Source organism: Oxyura jamaicensis, chromosome 24 (assembly GCF_011077185.1).
Source record: "Oxyura jamaicensis isolate SHBP4307 breed ruddy duck chromosome 24, BPBGC_Ojam_1.0, whole genome shotgun sequence".
In the NCBI taxonomy this organism is placed as follows: Eukaryota; Metazoa; Chordata; class Aves; order Anseriformes; family Anatidae; genus Oxyura; species Oxyura jamaicensis.
Genome location: NC_048916.1, coordinates 1,095,212 through 1,114,523, shown reverse-complemented (window position 1 = coordinate 1,114,523; position 19,312 = coordinate 1,095,212). Strand labels below are relative to the sequence as shown.

Genomic DNA, 19,312 nt, shown 5'->3' with positions numbered 1-19,312 from the left:
GGCAGCACCCACGAGGGGGGCAGCACCCACGGAGGGGCCGGGGCAGGGATCGCCACCCGAGCCCCGTTCCTGGTGGGGCTCTGGGGACTCGGGGGGTGGCCGCAGCCCCGCTTCTCACCCCCCCCCCCCCCGGTCCCGCTCCGCTCCCCACCGAGCCGGGGCCGCCTCCGGGGCGGGGGCCGGGGCAGGACAGGGGCAGAGGCAGGGCAGGGCAGGGGAGGGGAGGGCCAGGCGGGTCCCTCCCCGCCGCTGTCACCGCTCGGGGCCGGCCCCCAGCGCCCTCCCCTCGGCGGCTCAGCCCGGGCCGGGGCGGCGGCGGCGGCGGGGGGGCGAGGCGGAGCGGAGCCGAGCGGAGAGGAGCGGAGCGGAGGAGAGGGGAGAGAGGGAAGCGAAGGCGCAGGGGAAGGAGGAGGAAGAGGAGGAGGGCGAGGAGGAGGAGGAGGAGGGAGGAGGAAGCAGGCGCCCGGGCGCCCCGCTCCGCGCACGGCGGGGCGCAGCAGCCGCCCCCCGCTCCCGCTCCCGGTCCCGGTCCCAGCCCCGGCCCCAGCCATGAAGGCGGCGGTGGACCTGAAGCCCACCCTGACCATCATCAAGACGGAGAAGGTGGACATCGAGCTCTTCCCGTCCGCCGGTAAGCGCCCTACTGCCCCTGGGGGGCTGCGGGGATCCCTTCTCGCCTCCCCGCTTCGGCCCCCGAGGGCGGCCGGGGGGGATGGATATCTTTGGGCTTTTTTTGAGGGGGGGTCCTTGGGAAGGGGACCCGCGAGAAGCAGGGGAGCAGCGCTGCCCGGCAGCACCGCTGGGGGAAGGCGAAGTTGCTTTCGGAGCACTTTCAAGACTTCCCTCCCTGCTCCTAAAGAAGAACCGCCGCACCCCAGCCGCCTTGTCTCACGCTTCTGGACCCCGAGCGGGGAAGGGACAAACCCCCCGGGGGAGGGGACGACGAGCCCCGCCGGGCTTTTAGGAGCCCCCACGAAGTGTCCCCAAGGAGGGGGGCGCGGGAACCCCAGGCCCCCGCTGCAAACGCCCCGATCACAGCTCGGCCGGTGCTGGGGATGCACCGCGTTTAAGTCCGGAGAGCCCGCGGCTCTGATTTTTTTATTTTTTATTTTTCCCCCTTTCTGAAGAAATGGGTGGAGGGAGGGTGTTGGAGCTCTCGGGGATGATAGCAGCGTGTTACTGCAACGAGGCGTGTTGTTGTTGCTGTTGTTGTTGTCGTCCTAGCGATAAGTTTAGCTGCTGCTGGCTGTGGTTGATGCTGGTGGCTGAGGCTTTACCATAATGAGGGCCGTTGGGCACGTCCTGGTGCCGGCTGGCCCCAGCCTCCGAGCGCTGGCTTCTGCCTCGCTCCTGGGGCAGGGGATGGTGCTGGGAGCCGGCAGGGACAGAACTTGGCCTTGGGGACGAGACGCGGTGCCACTGCTCCCCCCTCCCTGCCACAGCTCCCGCAGTGCTCGAGGGGAGGCTGCTGGGTTTTGCGCAGCGCTGAAGGAAATGCAAACAGAGCTGTGCGAGTCTTTGGCAGTTAGCGAGTTTCGAGGAAATCCAGCAAGGGGATCGCGGCCCACCGGGCGATGCTATTCCAGGCTGCCAGGGGGACACGGAGTGACAGCTGGCTGCTGGGGCGCGGGGGTTAGCGCTCAGGCTTAAAATAGAGCTTGTGTGGGATCAGCTTGTCTGCAGAGAGCCCCAGTAAGTCAGCACACGTCTGTGGGATCCACACCGACGGGCTGCACGGGGTCTGATGTGGGGACAGCATCTTACGCGTGACCCATCCTACGATAGCAGCACGCAGAGGACCCGGCCGCCGCTTGCGGCTGTTGCAGTGCTCCGTGCCCCTGAGCAGGCTGAGCCTGGCTTTCAGGTGTGGGATCCGAAGGGCCAGGCTTCAAAACGCAGTGGGGATGCTGAGGATGATTTTCCAAAGCACCTTTGCAGGTTAAGCGAGAGGCTCTGGTGCACCTGGGGGCCGGACTGTGTCCATTTCCTAAAGGTTGGGTTAAAAGAACATTTACTGGAGACTCACTGCCATGCTTCAGGCCGTGACTGCAGGCTTCTTGCTTGCAGAGGAAGAAAATGGGATAGAAAGAACACCTGGTTCATCGGGGCAGGGCCGGGAGGATGTGGGGTTTGTTTGTCTTTCAATTCAGACCAAATATCTGCTGAAATTTAAACATCTCCTGGCGTGGGTGACAGAGTGTTACTGAGGCGTCTTTGTTGTTTAGGTGTTGGAGCATGGGATCAATGTAATTGCCTTTTCCCTCAAGTGAGGATGCAGCATTTCGTGCTGCCTTCAGTTCATTTTCTTCTGTGAAAGCTCTTTTGCAGCTTATGTCAGCAAGCAATTTTTAGCGTTGACCCAAAGTTTAAACTTTGGCAGGAAGAGCACTGAAAAACAAAAACCAAAAAGGTAAAAAAGAGCTGACTCCCTATCGACTTCAGCTGCAGTTGCTTCTGTTTTGGTGGCTGTGCTAACACCGAGCCAGAAAGGTCAGTGTTGTCAATTAGCTGGCTTAACCTCATTTCCCCTGTAACTTTTTAGAGAATGCTGCAGCTTTCTTGCACGGTCGGATTGATGCTGAGAGAGGGAGCATGGATGCGGGCAGCTTCTGTTTCAGGCATCCATAGGAGACAGGAGATGTCAAGTTTTCTCTACTGCTGTCTGGGAGTGCTACTGAGGTCTTGCCCAACCCTTGGTCTCTTTGAGGAATCTGCCACCAAATGTGCCCATTGTCCTTCTTTTGAAATGGGCATCGGCCTCAAAATGAGTCTGGCCCCTCATTCCTTTACATGACAGCAAGGCAGCAGATCTGCTCCACAGCATCCATAGGGTTAATGCGAGGCAGGGAGAATCGTTCCAGGCAGAGGTTTTCAATTGTGCGAGATGTTTCATGTGCCAGGTGCTTGATGCCCTGTAAAACTGCAGAGATGCGTTGGCTGCACGGCAACGTCCCCTCCTTGCCTTGAAATAAAAGCCCGCTCCAAGCACACGTGCAGGCAGCCCCTGCGTGTAGGAGCGAGGTTTGCAGCGTGTCCAAAGGGTTTAAAAATAACCTAAAGGGGATGTGAAGTTGTACAAAGCTCCCAAAGCCAAGTTCCCCTGCTGTTGCCAGCAGTGTGAGGGAGATGAGTAGGTCAGGAACCCAAATACCACGGTGGTGGGCTCCTGCTTCGTGCAGGCTGTGTGTGGGGTTTTTCCTTGTAACGGTATGATGGACCGTATGCTAACACAGTTTTGATTGCAAATATGTGGCTGATCCACCAGTGGGTTGATGGGATTTAGTTTACAGCCTTCTTTTTATTATTATTATTATTTCTCTATTTTTTAATCACAGTTGAAAGTTCATCCTCTGAAGTCAGAACCTGAACCACGTAAAAATCAACCCTAATGGGAACTTAACATTGCAACTGGTAAATGCTGCCTGCTGCAAATCAATTTGTTTCCTCCAGTTCTGCAGAGCTCTGCTTGTTCTCTGCGGTCAGAGTTAAAAGCAGCTCCGCAACCCTCGCTGGAAGCTGGCAGTGTGTAATTGGGACTCCCAAGTGCTGAGAGATAACTGCATTTCTTGCTAATGAGGCTGCTGACTTGCTGCCCTGGGGCTTCCCACAAGGTACTGCAGGAGGGCTGCCATGGCAGGCAGAGATGCTGGGCTCCGTCCTCCTGCACCCGCTTCCCCAGTAGGTGCAGCTCGCTGCCGGGCCTGCTCCTGCCTGGTGTGAAACCAGGACTTGGTCTGCCTCGAAATCCCAGCCCCAGGAGGCGGCAGGACCCCGTCCGTCCCTCTTGGCGCTTCCCACGCAGACCCCAAGGACAGCCGGGACGCGGGCACATTGTTTCCATTTGCCTGTGTGTGTGGGTGGCATCCCAGGGGTGTGTTTTTATCTGGCAGGAGCCCTTCCCTCTCTTTGGGGCTTGGGACATGGTCAGTTCAGGGCTGAAGCAAGATTCCTGCTGCTGCAGGGTGCAGGGAAGCGGCCAGGCTCTGCGCAGCGTGTATTTGGGTGGAGGACCTGCTGCACCACACAGCCCCCTGTAGCCAGGTCAATCTCTTCTTCTTGGCCTTTGCTTTCACTTTTGACATACACAAAAGAGGGAGTTCGTATTTAACGCAAATATTCTGTCAAGTGTCCGCCCCCCTGCGCTGTGCCTTGCTGCAGGGAAATGGCCAGGTGCTTTACAAGCCCCAATATGTCTTCATTGCACATCTTAGGATGGCGGCCTGGAGAGCCCAGGTTCCCAAACACGCCACTGCTCCCCAGCCTGTGTGCGCAGAACAGGCTCAGCAGCGGCCCATCCAAGGGGGTAAATATTGCTATTTCTGTCTGACTCAGTTTCCCCGTTGCTCTTTGTAACTGGTCCTGGTGGCTCGCATGGCCACATTCTTGCATGCAGGCTCAAACCCAGCACCAAAACACCAGCAGTTGCCTCTCTCTGCTTCAAGTTATCCTCTCCTCTGCATATTGGTGCTGGAGAAGCTTTTGCCTGCGCTCACTGGGACGGGCTTTGTGCGTGCAAACTGCGCCAGGGTTTGCCTGGAAACCCAGCAGAAGCCCGGGGAAGGGAAACGCTGAAGGGTGAAGAGATTTCAGGGCAGCACAGAATTTTATCCGGCATCTTTCGGAATGTTTTTGCATCTGCATTGACAGCACAGGTGAGAGCTCCTCTTTGGCTGTGGATTGTTCTGTGTGGGCATGAATCCACAGCCGACAAGGGGGAGGCTAATAAACCGAGGGCCTCTGGCTCCTGTGGTATTTTCGATGCTGATTGCCGGTGGAGGAGGTGAGAATTTGAGCTGAAAAAGAGCAATTATCTTCCTATGCACTTACAAAATGCCCATCACTGTGGTATCCAGCTAGGATGGGGGAACAGTAGTTTCCCAGGTGGGAGGAGACTGTCTGCATCGCCAGCTTTTTTAGTGTCAACTTGCGTCTACTTAAGGAACAAAGCTGTGAAAGGAGCTGGAAAGGGGGCAGCTGATGATGCCCCGTGCACCCTTCCTTCACCCTTCATCCTTCAGGGATCCACGGCCTGAAGTGCGCCCCGGACTGCGGCGCTCTGCGCTTGGGTACAGAGAGCAGGGAAGTTTGCAAGAGGAGCAAAGCCCCATTCCTTCCTCTTTTTCATCGTGGACTCTCCAAAGCATGTAACAACTGTGCAATTACAGTGTAGTTACACGAAGTGGCCTCTAATTTGCCATGTAATTATGGCGTGCTATGCTTTGATAAGCCTTATAAAAAGAAGGGATAACACGGTCCCGTGCCGGAGCGAGCTCTCCTAAGGGAGCTGAGGAGTGAGCTGTCTGCCATCCCGCTACCCCAAACCCCGAAGGGATTGCTGCAGTTAGACCTGGAGGTGACAGCTTGATGCTGGAAGGTGGCTTGGTGTCCTTCTGTGGTGAGAGCAGAGTGTCTCAGGCACTCAGAAGCATCTCAGGTGCTACCTCTCAGGGAAGAGGTAGGTGTGAGTCAGAGCAGGCTTGTCTGAATCTGGTGTAGGGGTGTAAGCATGCAGGGCTGTCACGCTGAGTGACTGCCTTCAGTTGTAGTGCTTCAGTCGGGATTTGGGGGAAGAAAGGAACAAATCCACGTGGATTTGTCCCAGACAATTAAAGAGAATCTTTTCCTCTCCGCACCGTCAGCTGGTACTTGCATGGGCACGTGAGCTGCGTTAAGGTGAGCAAACCTTATTTAGGAGAGATTTTGGAGAGCAAGTGTCCCTGCTGTCCCTGGGAAGAACTGGAAGGATCGAGCTGCTGGCATCCTACAGGCTTATGCATTTTGCTCAGGGGAAGACCTGAGCTTGGTAGGGCGGTGCCAGGGCACCAGCTGAAGCGAAGACGGGAGGGACGATCCGCTTTGCTTGAAGGTGAAGATTCCCCTGGGAGCAGGGGCTGACCATTGGTGGCACCGTGAAGCTGGGGATCCCGACAGGAACGCTGGGGACCGCCCGAAATCTGTCTTCCCCAGATTCACTTGTCGCCCGTGAGTTACGGGCCGGTTTGCAGCTTGTCCAAATCAGCCTCGCTCCGCTGAAGCCAGGGATATACGCTCTGATCCAGCGTAAAGCCTCAGCGCTGCAGAAGCCAGTGGGACAAATCTGTAGCTGACACAAACTGCAGCTGTCTGGCAGCCAAAATTTGGGCCTGCGTCCCTTTTTTTTTTTTTTTTTTTTTTGTAACCCGCGACATAGTTATGCATCGCAGCTCTTTTGTTCCTCTTCCGTGACTAAGCTGCTCACTGCCTTGTTTCTTTTTTTTTTTTTCCTCGTTGTGTAGTTTATAATCTCCCAACTAGATACAGAAAAAAATTTGTTTGCAGTGCTGGCCAAGAAGGCTCTGGTTTCACTGGCATCGGGCCATGCTTACATCCCCAGTCAAAATACTGCTGGTTAAACAATAAATATTTATTGATTCTCCTACAAGCTTCTACATTTTTCCCAGGTGCGGTGGAATTTGGGGGGGTGGGGGGGCACTTGAGTCCTAAAGAGGCTTCGTTTGAGCTGCAGCGGCTGTGCCGGGTTTCTGTGGAATTTGCTTTTGCTCCTCCTGATGACAAAATTGTGAGATGGCTCCGGAGACAGCAGATCTCCTGCGGGCTGGGATGCGAAGGGGAGCCTCGCAGGCTGGCTTTGGTACCGCTCTGTGTCTCCGGGCATCCAGTCCGTAGTTCTGCTCCCTTCGGCTGCCTGTCCTGACTGCCCCAGGTTGCAGGATTTGTGCCCATGACTGATACAGGCACTGCTGGTAATTATGTGAAAACGTGCAAATCTGCAAGTCGCTTTTTCTGCCTGAATATTTCCTTGAATTAGGGAGTGACTCCTGTCCAGAGGCGATCTGTAGTTCAATGTCTGGTCCAGAGAGATGGCAAAAAATACAAATGAAAAAAAATACAAATCAGGGTGGTTTCAGTTAGTAATTTGGTTAAAGGGCTCAGCCTTCGTCTCTAGACTGTTGAAAACTGCTGGGTCCGAAAGCATGTGCCTGTAACATTAAGAGACTGCAAAAGTTTGCACGCAAAACCTGAGCTTCTGCAAGGCTGCGAGTGTTCAGAGGGCAGCAAAACTCGCGGTGCTTGTGTTCAGAAGTGCTCGGAGTTATTCTGTTCTCTTGTGGTGGGTGGCTCAGTAAGTTCTGGCTTCTTTAGCTGGGGAGCAAACCCAGGGCTGCTCACCGTTGCTCGCCTCTTTCTGAACTGTGAGGTGAAACTGCACATCTTTGGTGTTGTTTTTTTCTTTTTTTTTTTTTTTCTTTTTGCCACTCAGCCGGCAGATGTATGAGGTTTGGTGCGGTCTTGGTGACATGAATGGCATCAAGTCACTGCGACAACGTCTGCCTGTGCAGGGCCATGTTTGCACAATGCGTTTTTTCCCCATCGCTTCCCCGATCTCGCTGATCTTGCACAGCTTTGGGGCACGTCTCGAATCGCGGTTGATGCCTGGCACCCTCGTTTCAGCGCCCTGCTCCGTGCACTGCACGTCAGCTTTGCTGTGTATCTGCAAGAAGCCGGGGTGCTGTGCTGTGCATCTGGGTCCTGGGGAGCAGTGCTCCCGGCCTGAAAAATACCCTCCTGGAGCTCAGGTGCTTGCAAATGCAAGGAACAGATAGCAGCTTTCCTTCCTAAAAAGGAAAATCCCCTTGTTTCTGTAGTTCTCTCTAGAAGACCACTGTTGTCTTCAGGCTTTAGAGGATTTTGGAGACCTCCTGCGCACGTGGAGCTGCATTGCGGGTTGTTGGAGTCTGCAGTTTTGACCCGTGATCGCTGTGTGCTACGTTAGGGAACTGCCCTCACTGGATGTTGGGAGCTTCCACGGTGCCCTCTGAAACACCTCTTCAGCTTAATTATAGATCGAGAGGCCGCCCCTTTTGCCAGAGATGCTCGGCGTAGCAGGGCAGCAACGTCTCTGCAGGAACAAGTCAGCTGCGCAGCCCAAACGAGACGGAGCAGCCATCCCCTGCTCCTGGTGGGCATTTTTCCCGTGCGGCCAGGAGCAGCGGAGCCCTCCGTCCATCTCGGGCACGCACAGCACACCTCGGGCTGCGACAGGCATCTGCGGTGTGCTGAGCCCTGTGCCTGGACGGGTTTCTAGCAGGGCACTGCTCCCCTGTAGGATGTGGCCCTGCCCCAGAGCGGTGTAGGAACGCCTCCCTCTTGCTGGGATGGCTGCGGAGCTGCAGGCCAGCTCCTCGCCCCAGCTAAGCATTCAGAGCTTGTTAATGAATGAAACGCGTTTTCTTACATGGAGGGGATTTTAAATTGGCTCCACATGGATTATGTATGTTGTCGCACTTTCCCGGAGGGTGATGGCATGATTAGGAATGTGGGTTTGATGAAAGAAGCCAGACACTGAGTCAAAAGCCGAGCGGCTCCCCGCTCCCTCCCCTCCCGGTGCCCCCTCTCCCCCCATCTCATTTAAAATATTTGACGTGGTTCCAGGGCATTCTTCAGATGGCTGCAAGAAGAACAAGGCAGTGGGGCTTTGCCGTGTGCTCACGTGCACCATGCATGGGGTGCTCAGCCCCAAAACCTCAGGGAAACTGACACTGTTGTCTGACACCAAAAGATGTCAAGGAGAAAGGCTCCGAGGCCTATTTTTAGGGGAAACTGAGGCACGGCGCCACAACAAGGGCATGGGGACATCCCCTGCTGCGTGTTCCCGGCCTCCCACTGCTTTCCATGTGTAGGTTTTCTGGTTCCCCCTGGGAAGCAAGAGTCCCGCGCAGCAGGGTGAGGGCTGTGTGTCCTCTTGGTGGCACCGGGCTGGGAGGTGAGGATGCTGCCTCTGGAGGGAGGTCTCTGGATGAAAAGTGCTGACTAAGGGAAAGCTGCCCCAGAAACTGGAGCCGGACACTGGGAAGTGCTTTGGGGTTTGTTTTGTGTTGCTTTCTTTTCTTTCCTGTTAGCACCATCTATCACAGTAATCAAAATGCGGCTTTTTGACCCACATGAAAGTTTTTTTTTCTTTTTCTTTTTTTTTTTTTTTTTTTTTTCATAGGTGTCTGCATGTGTTTGTGCAAAACCGCTCTGTTTTGGTCAATGTTCTGGAAGCTGTAGAGCAGCAAGGTGGTTTTTTTTCTTTTTTTCTTTTTTTCTTTTTTTCTTTTTTACCTTTTAGTTTTGAGAAATTGTTTACCGAAACCTGAACCGTCAGAAGAAACAACTTGCAAAAGCTGAGCACTCCTGGCTTTTTCCACTGAAAAAATTAAAAAAAGCTGTAGTGGAACACGTGAAGTTCAGGCTTTTTTTACACATCATTGTTAGAAGCGGTTTTCCAGCGCGGTGCCAAGTGCTTTCTCTTTTAAACAGCTCAAGGCACATTACCCAACGCTGCGTCCCTCCTAACAGCTCGGTGGGGTCACTAAATGCCATTACCCCAGGTTTAGAGCCGGAGCAGGGGAAAAACTCATCTGCTCCATCCTCGTCGGGCAGATGTGGTGGCATTTCTCAGAGCCCTGCCTGAAAAGGGACGCAGTGAGGTCCGGGCTCGCCGTCGCGGTCCTGTCCCCGGTTCTGGGAAGCGCGGTGCCGCCGCGCTGGGAAAGTTTCGATTTCCAACGTCAGCAGTGGGGTTTCGGGGCTGTCACGGTAGCCGTGGCCCAGCAGGGTACTTAGTCACTGGCGCTGTTTTCCATCCCTTTAAGCGGCTCCAGATTTGGAGCTGGCTCTAAAGCTTGCGACTTGAAAGGCCCCGGCCGTGCGTGTGTTTTGCCTTCAAGCTGGATGACTCTTGCATGTTCCTGCGTTCAAACGGCTGAACCCCGAGCAGCCGCTGCCATATGGAACCTATAGAGTGACCCGGCGTAACCAGCGCAGGAGCGGGTTACGTCAACAGGGCTCGGAGGGACGGGGCTGGAGGGGGCTGCCGGTGCCAGGGCTGCACCAGCACCGAGCCCGCGCCCCTTGGCATCTGCAGGCATGCCTTGGGTGTGCTTGGGCTGCCGGTCCCAAGCCTTCACTGACAGCCAGAGTTAGGCTTCTGGGTAGCCTAAAAAAAATATAGAAAGGGAAGTTGGAAAAAAAATCCAGAAAAAGAAGAAGAGTGAAGGGGAGGGATAGTGTGCCTTTAAACAGCTGCGCGCCAGCGCGTGTAGCTGCGCTCGCTAACCTGGTGACTAATTCCCCGCGCAGCCCGCGGCCAAGCCCGGCCGTGTCCCCGCCGAATGCGTGCGCGGGCTGAGGAGTCATCGCAGCCGTCCCCTCCCTCCTTTCATCCCGCTGCCTCCCCGCCACTCCCCGTGGCAATTTATTTACTCATCTGGAGGGCACAGCCCGGCGGTCTCTTGACTCAGCAGTCCGGGGCCGATGGGAGCCGCGGGAGCGAATTCCAGGCAAGAAACAATCTCATGACTTGTCTCGGAAAAGATTGCTCCGAAAAGATCCCCTTACGGTCACGGAGTGCTCCATGCCCGTGCCTTCGTCAGAGCCCTGACGAGGCTCGCGATTTCCCAACCTCGGGGAGCTGGGGCGGCGAGCCAAGGCAGCCCGGGGGCCTTGGTGGGAGTTGTTCCTCGGAAAGGAGAGGGGGGCTCAGGAAAGGGGGGCTCGGGGACGGCGGGGCCCTGCAGCCAGTGCCTTCCCCCCCCCCCCAGGCATGGGGTGCGGGGATGTGGAGCTGGCTTGCCAGGGCAGCGAGCCCAGAGCCGGGCTTTGTGTTGCTTTTTGGGTCATTCATCCTTTTACTTTCCCCTCTTCCCAGGGCTTTTAAAACCCTTCCTTCGCCTCCAGGCAATTTCAGTTCTTCCATCAGCGTTTGCTAGCTGCCTTCCAGGCACCAGCCTAAGGCACCACGGGCAACTTATGAACCATATTTATGCTTTTAGCCTTTTTTTTTTTTTTTTTTTTTTGATACTACACATCTCTCTCACCCTGGCCATTTCTCCCCACGTTCTCCCCATTGACAGTCCCTTGAGTCCCATCCCCTTCCGAAAGGCACTTTGGGAGGTCTGCTCGCGTGCCCAGTGCTTCTGGGGATGGGCCAGGTGGGTGTGCAAGGACCTTTGCAAACCTGCGTTTTGCTGGCCCCGTGGGTGGGCAGGGCTGCCGAGCTGACAGCTCTGGGTGCCTCGTCCTCCTCCTCACCCTGCCTCGAGGCTCAGGAGGCTGCGACCTCAGGGGCAGTGCCGGCGTCCCGTGCTGCCTTTGGAGATGCCATCTCCTGCTCCCCGCACCCTTACTGGTTTTGCCCCAGCCCCTGAGCAGCCTGGGGCTGAGGGCAGTGGAGGCGTTCACTCCCCCGAGCCACCCAGCCCGGTCCCTGCTGCAGCATCCCGGGGCTTGTTTCGGAGGATTCCCGGAGTTCCTGACACCAGCTCCCGGCTCCTGAGGAGCTGAATGACGCCCCCACCCCCTTCTCCATTTGCGTCTCCTCCTAATAGCCTCTTGGCCCGAGCAGCCGAATTCAATCAGCCCTTTCACCATCTGCTCCCAGGCACTTCTGCCGGGGAAGGCTCGGGGCCAGCGAGGCTGTAATTCCTTAATAGCTTCCGGATGCTGCGCGCAGGGTGGATGCAAGGCTGCGAGCATCTCAGCCTCTCCCCCCTCTTCTCCGCAGCCCGTGCTGAGGTTTCCAAACTCGGGGCTTCCTCTGGGCAGGTCGGAGCACCTCCAGCCCCCCGGCTTATCCCTGCCAGCCCTCGGCTGTTCGGGCTGAGGCCAGTAGGTGACATAATCCCCGTCCTGGACAGCCCTTGGCGCCGGGACGGGGATGACTGTAGCTGATGGGGCAGCCCAGCCTGCCTTTGGCTGCCTTCCCCCGCTCACTCCCACCTTCCTCGTCTGGCCCAGTCGCTGCTCTGGTCCCTGTGCTGGTGGGAAGTTTCCTAGAAGTCGAAGCTGGAAGAGGAGACTTTCCTGGGGTCGTTTGGGAAAATCCCTGCTCTCCTTCCAGGGGCTGCTCGAGAGCCCGCACAGGGCAGCCTGAATGGGGCAAAGCCCTGGTTTCTGGCAGGGCTGTGCCCCTGCCTACCTGCTGTCTGAAACTCGGCTGGGGAGAGCGATGCAGGAGGTTTATTTCCAGGGCTCTTCAGCCGCCTTTGTGCTTGGGAAAATCCCCTTGTTCTTTGTCTTAGTTTCCTTGTCTGCTTCAAAACAATAAAACTAGAAGGAGAACCGGAACTGTCCTGGGACGTTGTGAAATGAGGTCTGTCTGGCACCAGTTTTCCCGAGCACTGTCCAGCGTGGGCTGGAGAGCTCTGCGGCCCAGGTTTCTCCCAGGGCTGTTTCTGGCCTCCGCCACTGCAGGAGCTGAGCTTGGTTCACTCTCTTACCCCAGATGGAAAACCTGGAGTGTGGAGAAAAGAAAGTGGGGCCAGCTTCATGCTTCCCGTCTCAAACCAAGGTGATTTCCTGCGCCCTTGGTCCCCTCTGTGGCTGACACCAACGCAGGGTCCCCTCCAGGGGATGCACCAGCTCTCTGAGGTGGATGGAGAAGAGAAGCCAGTCTCCTTCTGTGGACTTCATGGAGCTCTGCACAGCTGGGGATGGGAGCGGGCTGTATGCCAGCCCACCTGGCACTGCCCTTGGCCCCGCAGAGGCACCGTGTGCCCCAGCAGCGGGGACAGGGAGGTGAAAGAGTACCCGGCTGGCAGGCGATGTCCCGGCATGGCCTTGTCCCTTGTCCCCTTGCTGCCCCAAGGCCAACTGCAGCCGATCCCCATGCACCTTTCCACAGCAATACTTTCGCTTGCCCGGCTTTCAACCCAGCCAGAAAAATCCTCCCCGTTTTTTGGCTGCTGGGATGGTCTGTTGGAGCCTGCCCTTCTCCAGGCTGCTACATGGAAATGTTTTAGCTGCAGCGGGTGCAGGGCACATGTGATTCTTTTTTGTGGGACGGGACAGGACAGCGTGGAGCTGGCTGCTCCTGTGGTGCTCATGGTGCTCATGGAGGTGTCCTTTGGGGCTCAGGACCTCTCGCAGCTGTGGGGTGGCAGCAGTGGAGTCATGGTGCTTGTGGTGCTGGGGGATGAGTTTTTTTTTTTTATTATTATTTTTATTATTTTTTTGTCCAGGTACCAAAGCAAAAAGAAGAGCTCCCTTGCTTTGAGGGTCTCCAGCCCCTTCTGTCGGGTTGTTTCTTCTCCCCTCCTTTTAAATGATGCTGCTCTGAGGGATGCAGCCAGCGCAGGGGAGATGTGCGGGCCGTGCAATGAATATCACGAGCTACTTTGGGTTTGATTCCGGCTGCGGGGGGCTGTTGTGTGTATTTGTGAGCCACTGAAAGGGAGGGAGGATACCTCTGGAGTGCAGAGCTCAGGGGACTGGCAAATGCAAGCCTTCATTGGCAGTAAATCCAGTGATGCAAAGAAGTAAATTCATGTACAGAGCAGGGGAGCTGGAGGTATACGGCTTGTTACGCTACCTGCGATCTCTTGGCAGCAGCCAGCAGAGTTGACTGTTTGTTCTAAAGAGTTATAAATAATTTTGTAGATTAAAATGACTGATTATCCTTGGTCTAATATTATTTAGTCAGAGCAAACAGTGCTGAGATTTACCAGCCGCGCTCCGACCTCCCAACCCCGATCTGTTTGCCAAAGCCTGTGCAATTATTTGATTTCAAAGCTAAATACTCTAATCTCTCCTCTTCTTCTTTTGTGACTGCAAAGCCGGACAGCTCGGCCTGATACGGGAGGGCAGACCTGGAGTCCTCGTGCCCCGTGATGTGTCCCTGGGCAGAGAGGGATGAGGTGACGCAGCAGGACGGGGACCCGGTGGTCGCGATGTGACCGGGCTCCTCGTCCTCCTCCGTGGGTGCTGCCCATGCTTCCTGGGCAGAGCCAAAACCCTGCTGCACGGGGAAAAAAAAGATGCTATCACAGGCCTAATAACGGGTGAAGGGCTTTCTCCGGGTAAGGCAGCGGCGGCCCCTGTGCAATCCCCGGGGAAGTGATACGCTGCAACTTGCGCTGTCCCATTGAGCAATCGGCAGCGGTTTATCGCAGGCTTGGCTCTGCGTCTGCCTGGCGCTGCCCCGGAGCAAAGGGTTGGCCGGGGAGGCTGCGGAGGTGGGGTGGGCCGGGCGGCAGGAATCTGCAGCTGCAGAGCGATGTGGCAAGCTTCGCCCCCGTACCCTGCTGCCCCGGGGCACCATGCGTGCTCGGGAGGTGACCCAGAGCTGCCGAGCCTTCCTTCCTCGCCGGCAGCTCGGTCGCTTCTGGCTGGCTGGTTTCGTGCTTCCTGCATCACGTGGACATGTTCTGGGTGAGAGGAATGCTGTAGGAGTATCTGTAGGCACCTTCCCCTCGAGGTCTGTCTGGGTTTTCCTTGCGTGGACACCAGCACCGTGCTGTCTGCGGCAGGTCCTGCCCTTCAGCTCGGGCACGCCGCGGTGCACGGAGGAGAGCTGGCGAGTGGGGGAGAGCAGCTTTGATGTGGAGGGAGATATTCTGGGGCTCGAACCTCATCCTGGCCCGAGGGTACTTCAGCCCGTGCCATGCCATGTGGGACCCACGTGCCGGGTGTGACGTGGCATCGACGCAGCCCGGGGCGAGGGCTGATGCTGAGACACAGATCCGTTTACGCAGGACCTGGGCTGGAAATCAAGTGAAGGTTGGGGAATTCCTTGGGACAGATTGGAGAGGAAGGAAAAGCAGACACTCAGCCAAGCCCCTCCTTTCATGTCTAATCCCATTCTGAGGCCAGGAGAATTCGGGATCCCTTTCAGGACCAGTCTGGCAGCGGACTCCCAGTAGCAGGGACGTCCGTGGATTCCGTCTGCACCAGGAGCGTGTTGTGTCATGGTGCTGGATGGCACAAACGACTGCTCCATTTTTTATTCTGGGCACAGAGTCATTTCTTGTGACCATGGATATGCAGCGAAACCATCTCGGGCTGTGAGGTTGTGTGTAGCTGCTAACAAAACATGTTGGCACGCATGTTGTCCAGGTGTGCCTGAGCAGACTTGGGGGTTGGGATCTGTTTGTGGGGTGGTGGAAGGCCTAAACATGACCAAAAGTCCCTTGGCCCGTATCCCTGCTGCGAGGGGACAGCCCTGCCAAGAGATCTCAGCCTTCCCTTTTCACATTTCCCATCCTGACAGCGTCTTCCTCACACAACGTACTGCCGATTAACCTCAGCCCTGGCTTGCGACATCGCTGCTCTCCCGTTTCGGGAGGCTGTCACGTGCGGTTTGGCAGCGCGGTGCCTCCCCGGGGCAGAGCCGGAGGCGATGGGGCTGAATGCCCACTGCACGTCTGTCCTGCCCGCGTGTCTGGGAGAGACTGGTATCTGGAGGAGAGATGCAGGGCTTGTTTGGGCAGGGAGATGTGCGATCCGAAGTGCTTGGGTGCCGGGTGCCTCCATAGCACCTGGGCGTGCTCGTGCAGTCCCAGCCAACTCTGCGCCACAGTGCGGGGGTGCCTCGTGCACCAGGGATGAACCCTCCGGTCATGTCGCTTCATCAGAGGGGCCTGAGGTGTCATTGTCATCCAAAGGCCCGAGGCGAGAACAGCACGAGGCCTGTTTTTTACCTGGTTGGGAAGAAAGGAGGCTCTGAGAGATGGTGGGAAGTGCTGAGCACAGGCCTGGACCGCTGTCTCCTCCTCGCAGCGCCAGATCCCAGACGTGGGTTTGCCTTGGGACGGGCTCAGGCCGTGCTCCTGCGGCTGCGCAAACCTCAAGTGCCATCAAACCTCGCAGGGCTTCCAGCCGAACCAGCAGTGAGCAGGGAATTTCAAGAGGCTTCTGGGCCCAGGCGTGAGCTGTTTGAATACCTCGGGCACCGATCCAAGCAGCGAGCGCCTCTCTGGTTGTTTGCTCAGTCAGAATCACTGGGTTTGGGGAGTCGGTTCCCCCCCCCGCCATTGCTGTTGAGCAATTCGAGCTTTGCTGCAGGGACGCGGGGTGTGAGAAGCTGGGTTTTCGCTGCTGGTTTGTGGGGGAGCATCTCCCGGAGCCGGGGCGCTGATGCTGACACAGGCGTGACCTGGGCTCGCTATTCACACTTGACCTCCTTCCAGCCGGGGCTAGGTGTCCATTACAGGCTTTGCCGAGCCCACCTCACGCTCCCATTAGCGTGTGTGTGCCTGTGCATGAGGATTAGAGCTATTTAGCAAAGCGGTTAGTGGGGATTAGAGTGAATTAGCACCAGGGAAGCACGTCTCATAGGAGAGCCTTAGCTCCGGGAGAGGCAGGGAGCATCCTCCCAGCTCTGCTAAGGGGGGCTTGAAGGCAAAGCAGCCCGAAAGCAAGATGCTAATCCCATAATCGGAGGGATGTCCTGGCTCATGTGATGTTTGCAATGACAATTAGGAGGGTGTAGGGTGATAAGGGCCTGACCACCAAAAGAAGAGGCTCGGACGCCTGGGCAGGAGAGGCAGGGGCACAAGGGGAGGGTTTTTGCTGGCTCTGTTGCCTGCAGCTCTTCGCAGCCTCCTGCTGTGGCCACCTGCGAAGTGCTGACCCGCGGGTTCAGCCTGCACACGCGTGGGCTTTGCAAGGGTTGAGTGAAGCCCGGGCTGTGCGGTCAGGCCAGCCAGCACGTTCGGGAAAGGCTTGCACAAGTTTGTAATCGCAATGGCCTGAGACGTCAAGCCAGAGGAGCAGTTTCGAAGCTGCTTCACGAGCGTTTGTTTGCGGGGGCTCTCGCTGGGTTGACAGCGTTGTTGCTGCAGCTAAACCGCTGCCACCAGCCTGCCTCGTAGCGCGCCCTAACCTCTGCTGTTGCTTCATCTTGGTGGAAAAATCTTTCTGCTGCCTTCGCTGACTGCTTTGCATAGTTTTGACGGGTGTCGTTAAACCATGGCCGCGTTTGCTAACTAACCCCAGAGGTGGCTGCGTCTCCTCGATGCTTGTTCTTAGCCACCTGCGCTCCTTCCAGCAGCCGAGACAGGGAGGATGGAGAGATGCCCTGCACCGAGGGAAGCCTGGCTCCCAGTTGCTGCAGGAAGACGAGCCGTAGGTCCTGTCCTGCCTGCTGTGGCGGGGGAAACTTTCCCATAATTGCAGCGAGCGTTGACTCAAACCCTGTGGTTTTGCTTTTCTTCGATCCAGGGGTTTCTCTTGTGCTTCTCCCCCATGAAAGCCGGGGAGGAGCAAGCCCCTGTGACTGCAGGGGATGCCGCTTTCCCAGGAACTCTGTCCAACACCCACATTATAAAGCTGTGATTGAGGGAATGGAAAAAAAACATTAACAAGGGCAGCAGGCAGGCTTGGAGGGCTCGCAGGGTCTGCCGGTGAGCGTGATGGCACTCGGGTGGCGGGTGAAGCATCCTTTCACCAGCTGGTGCTGCTGCCTGCTCCCTTGGCAGCTGCACAAAACCAGAGCCAGAACAAACCCCGACACCCCCTCCCTCCCTTTTAGGTTGCTCCGTGTCCCATTTCCCTCTCTTCCCTTGCTTTAAAGCCGGTCCTGTTCAGAACGAGGATCGTTGAGCTGAAACACCCTGGTGGTGAGATGGTCTGGGGGGCCGGCTCCCTGCGGGCAAGAGGGACTTTAGCCCTGAGCCCTTCCACCTGCGGGGCAGAGCTTGGTGCAGTGTGGGGTGGCGGGGCTGTTCCTGTGTTTCCTGGGGGCTTTGGCAAGCAGAGCAGGGAGGTGGAAATCCAGCAGGTTTGGAAATCCAGCTCTGGGTGGCTTTGCTCTGGGCACAGGGACGTGGCAGCAGCTGCTGGAGCCCTCCTGCCCCTGCTGGAGCCCTCTTGCCCTGCAGCACTGCGGTGGGCACACGGCTGCCCCGAGCACCCTCGGAAGATGCTCTGAGCCCTGCGAGCCCAGCTGCCTGTCGCAGAGGGGTGACTCAATTCATCCCAAAGCCTGAGGCTGAACAGCCAGAGCATCCCATCCCGACAGCCTGTCCCACCCGCCTCTTAACCTTTCCCGTTCCCCGCTCGCTGTGATGCTCCAAGTGCAAACTTGGAAGAAATGCTTTCATCTGCGTTTAGGAAAGACGAGTTTCCAGGCCCTTTATGTAGTGGGAGAACTGGCCCCCATGACACACACATCTCCATAAGAAAGCTGCTGAATGCCGGAAGAAAGCTGGCTTTGTTGTTCTTTTTGCAGCGCTAAGCAGTGCGGGCTTTCGGTTTCCTCTCTTGTTTTTCTCTTCAGGCCCAGCTTTCATCTCAGAGTATTTATTTTTCAGTGCTTGAAGGGAGAAAAAAAAGACTTATTTTTCTTTTTTAAAAAATGTATTTATTTTAAATTAAAATAGCAACTTTCAGTCCCTTTTGTGCCATGCCTTGGAGAGAGAAAGAGGGCTGGTCTCTGGCAGGGTGCTGCAGGAAGGGGTACCGAGTCCCTCTCCTCTCCCTGCCCTCTGTCCCCAACATCTCCCTGTGCTTGTCCTTCCTCCCCAATCCCTCCTTGTTCCCTTTTTTTCCAGCTTTGTGTCCCGTTTTTCCTTTCCTCCCCCTGAGTTTCACTGCCCTTTCGATCCAAGGAGCCCTAATTGGAACAGGCCGGCTCTGCTCCTGCTTCCTGCGTGGGAGTGAGAGGCTACGCTTGTGAAAACAGTTCAAAAGTGCAGACAAATTTTTGCCTAATCCTGCCTAAATAACTGGGGCTCAGCTGGGGTTATGCGCCCAGGCGCTCCTGCCCTGCTGCTGAGCTGGGTACCTGGGAAAGGCAAACCTTGCCCTGGGGGGAAAACCTGAGATGGGAGGTGGTGGGAGGTGGGGGGAGATGGTGCTGCCGTGGCGGGCTGCCTCTGCTTCATCGGGGGGCGTGGGAAGGGTCTCAGCTCCCGGCCCCCCTCTCTCCAGCCTCCTCTTCCTGAGAAAGGTTTCTCAGCTGCTGAACCCTGCCAGCTGGGAGACTTTGGGAACCGTCCGTGTTTCAGCCTCCCCCATCACTACCTCTACCCTAGTTGTGCTCCTGGTGCCTGCGGTGGAGGAGCCCCGGGGTGGTGGGTTGGGGTGAGGGGGAGATGGAGAGGGCTGGAGCTGGGTGCTCACAGGCTAAGGTAAGAGAGCAAACCCTCATCCCTTCTTGCTGGGCTGCCGAGAAACTCATTTCATTCCACCACAGGCATCCAGAAGCGGGGACTTGTGCGGGACCATGAGAACCTCGAGGTGGGATGACCCTGGGGTGGAAGAAGCCCTTCGCCCAGGTGGATGATGCTGTGAGTGAGGCTTCTGGAAAAAATGGTCTCCTTGCTGCCCCAAGGCCTTTGTCTGCCCTCCAGCAGAGCCAAACGGTGCTTGTAGGAGCATCCCAGAGCTTTGGGTGCTCACAGGAGCATCTCGACCTGCTCAGGAGACATGCCGGGGCTCAAGGACTGAGCTCTTACAAGGAATTCAGGAGTAAATCAGCAGCTGTTGGACGCGCGGTCCTGGAGAGCTGATTTTCTTGACTTCACCTGGTTCAACGCCATCACACGCC

General features: G+C 56.7%; 1 protein-coding gene across 10 annotated transcripts in view; it reads left to right on the top strand.

Moving 5' to 3' along the window:
* ETS1 (ETS proto-oncogene 1, transcription factor) overlaps positions 1 to 19,312 on the top strand; it is a 77,007-nt gene that overhangs the window by 28,363 nt on the left and 29,332 nt on the right. The window contains exon 1 of one of the 10 annotated variants that reach the window (XM_035346091.1): positions 331 to 631. The exons of the other annotated variants lie outside the window; for them this stretch is intronic. Within the exon in view, the coding sequence (XP_035201982.1) occupies positions 550 to 631 (82 nt within the window). The 5' untranslated portion in view covers positions 331 to 549. Of the gene's footprint in view, positions 1 to 330; positions 632 to 19,312 lie in introns of those variants that run through there. 10 annotated transcript variants of the gene reach the window in all.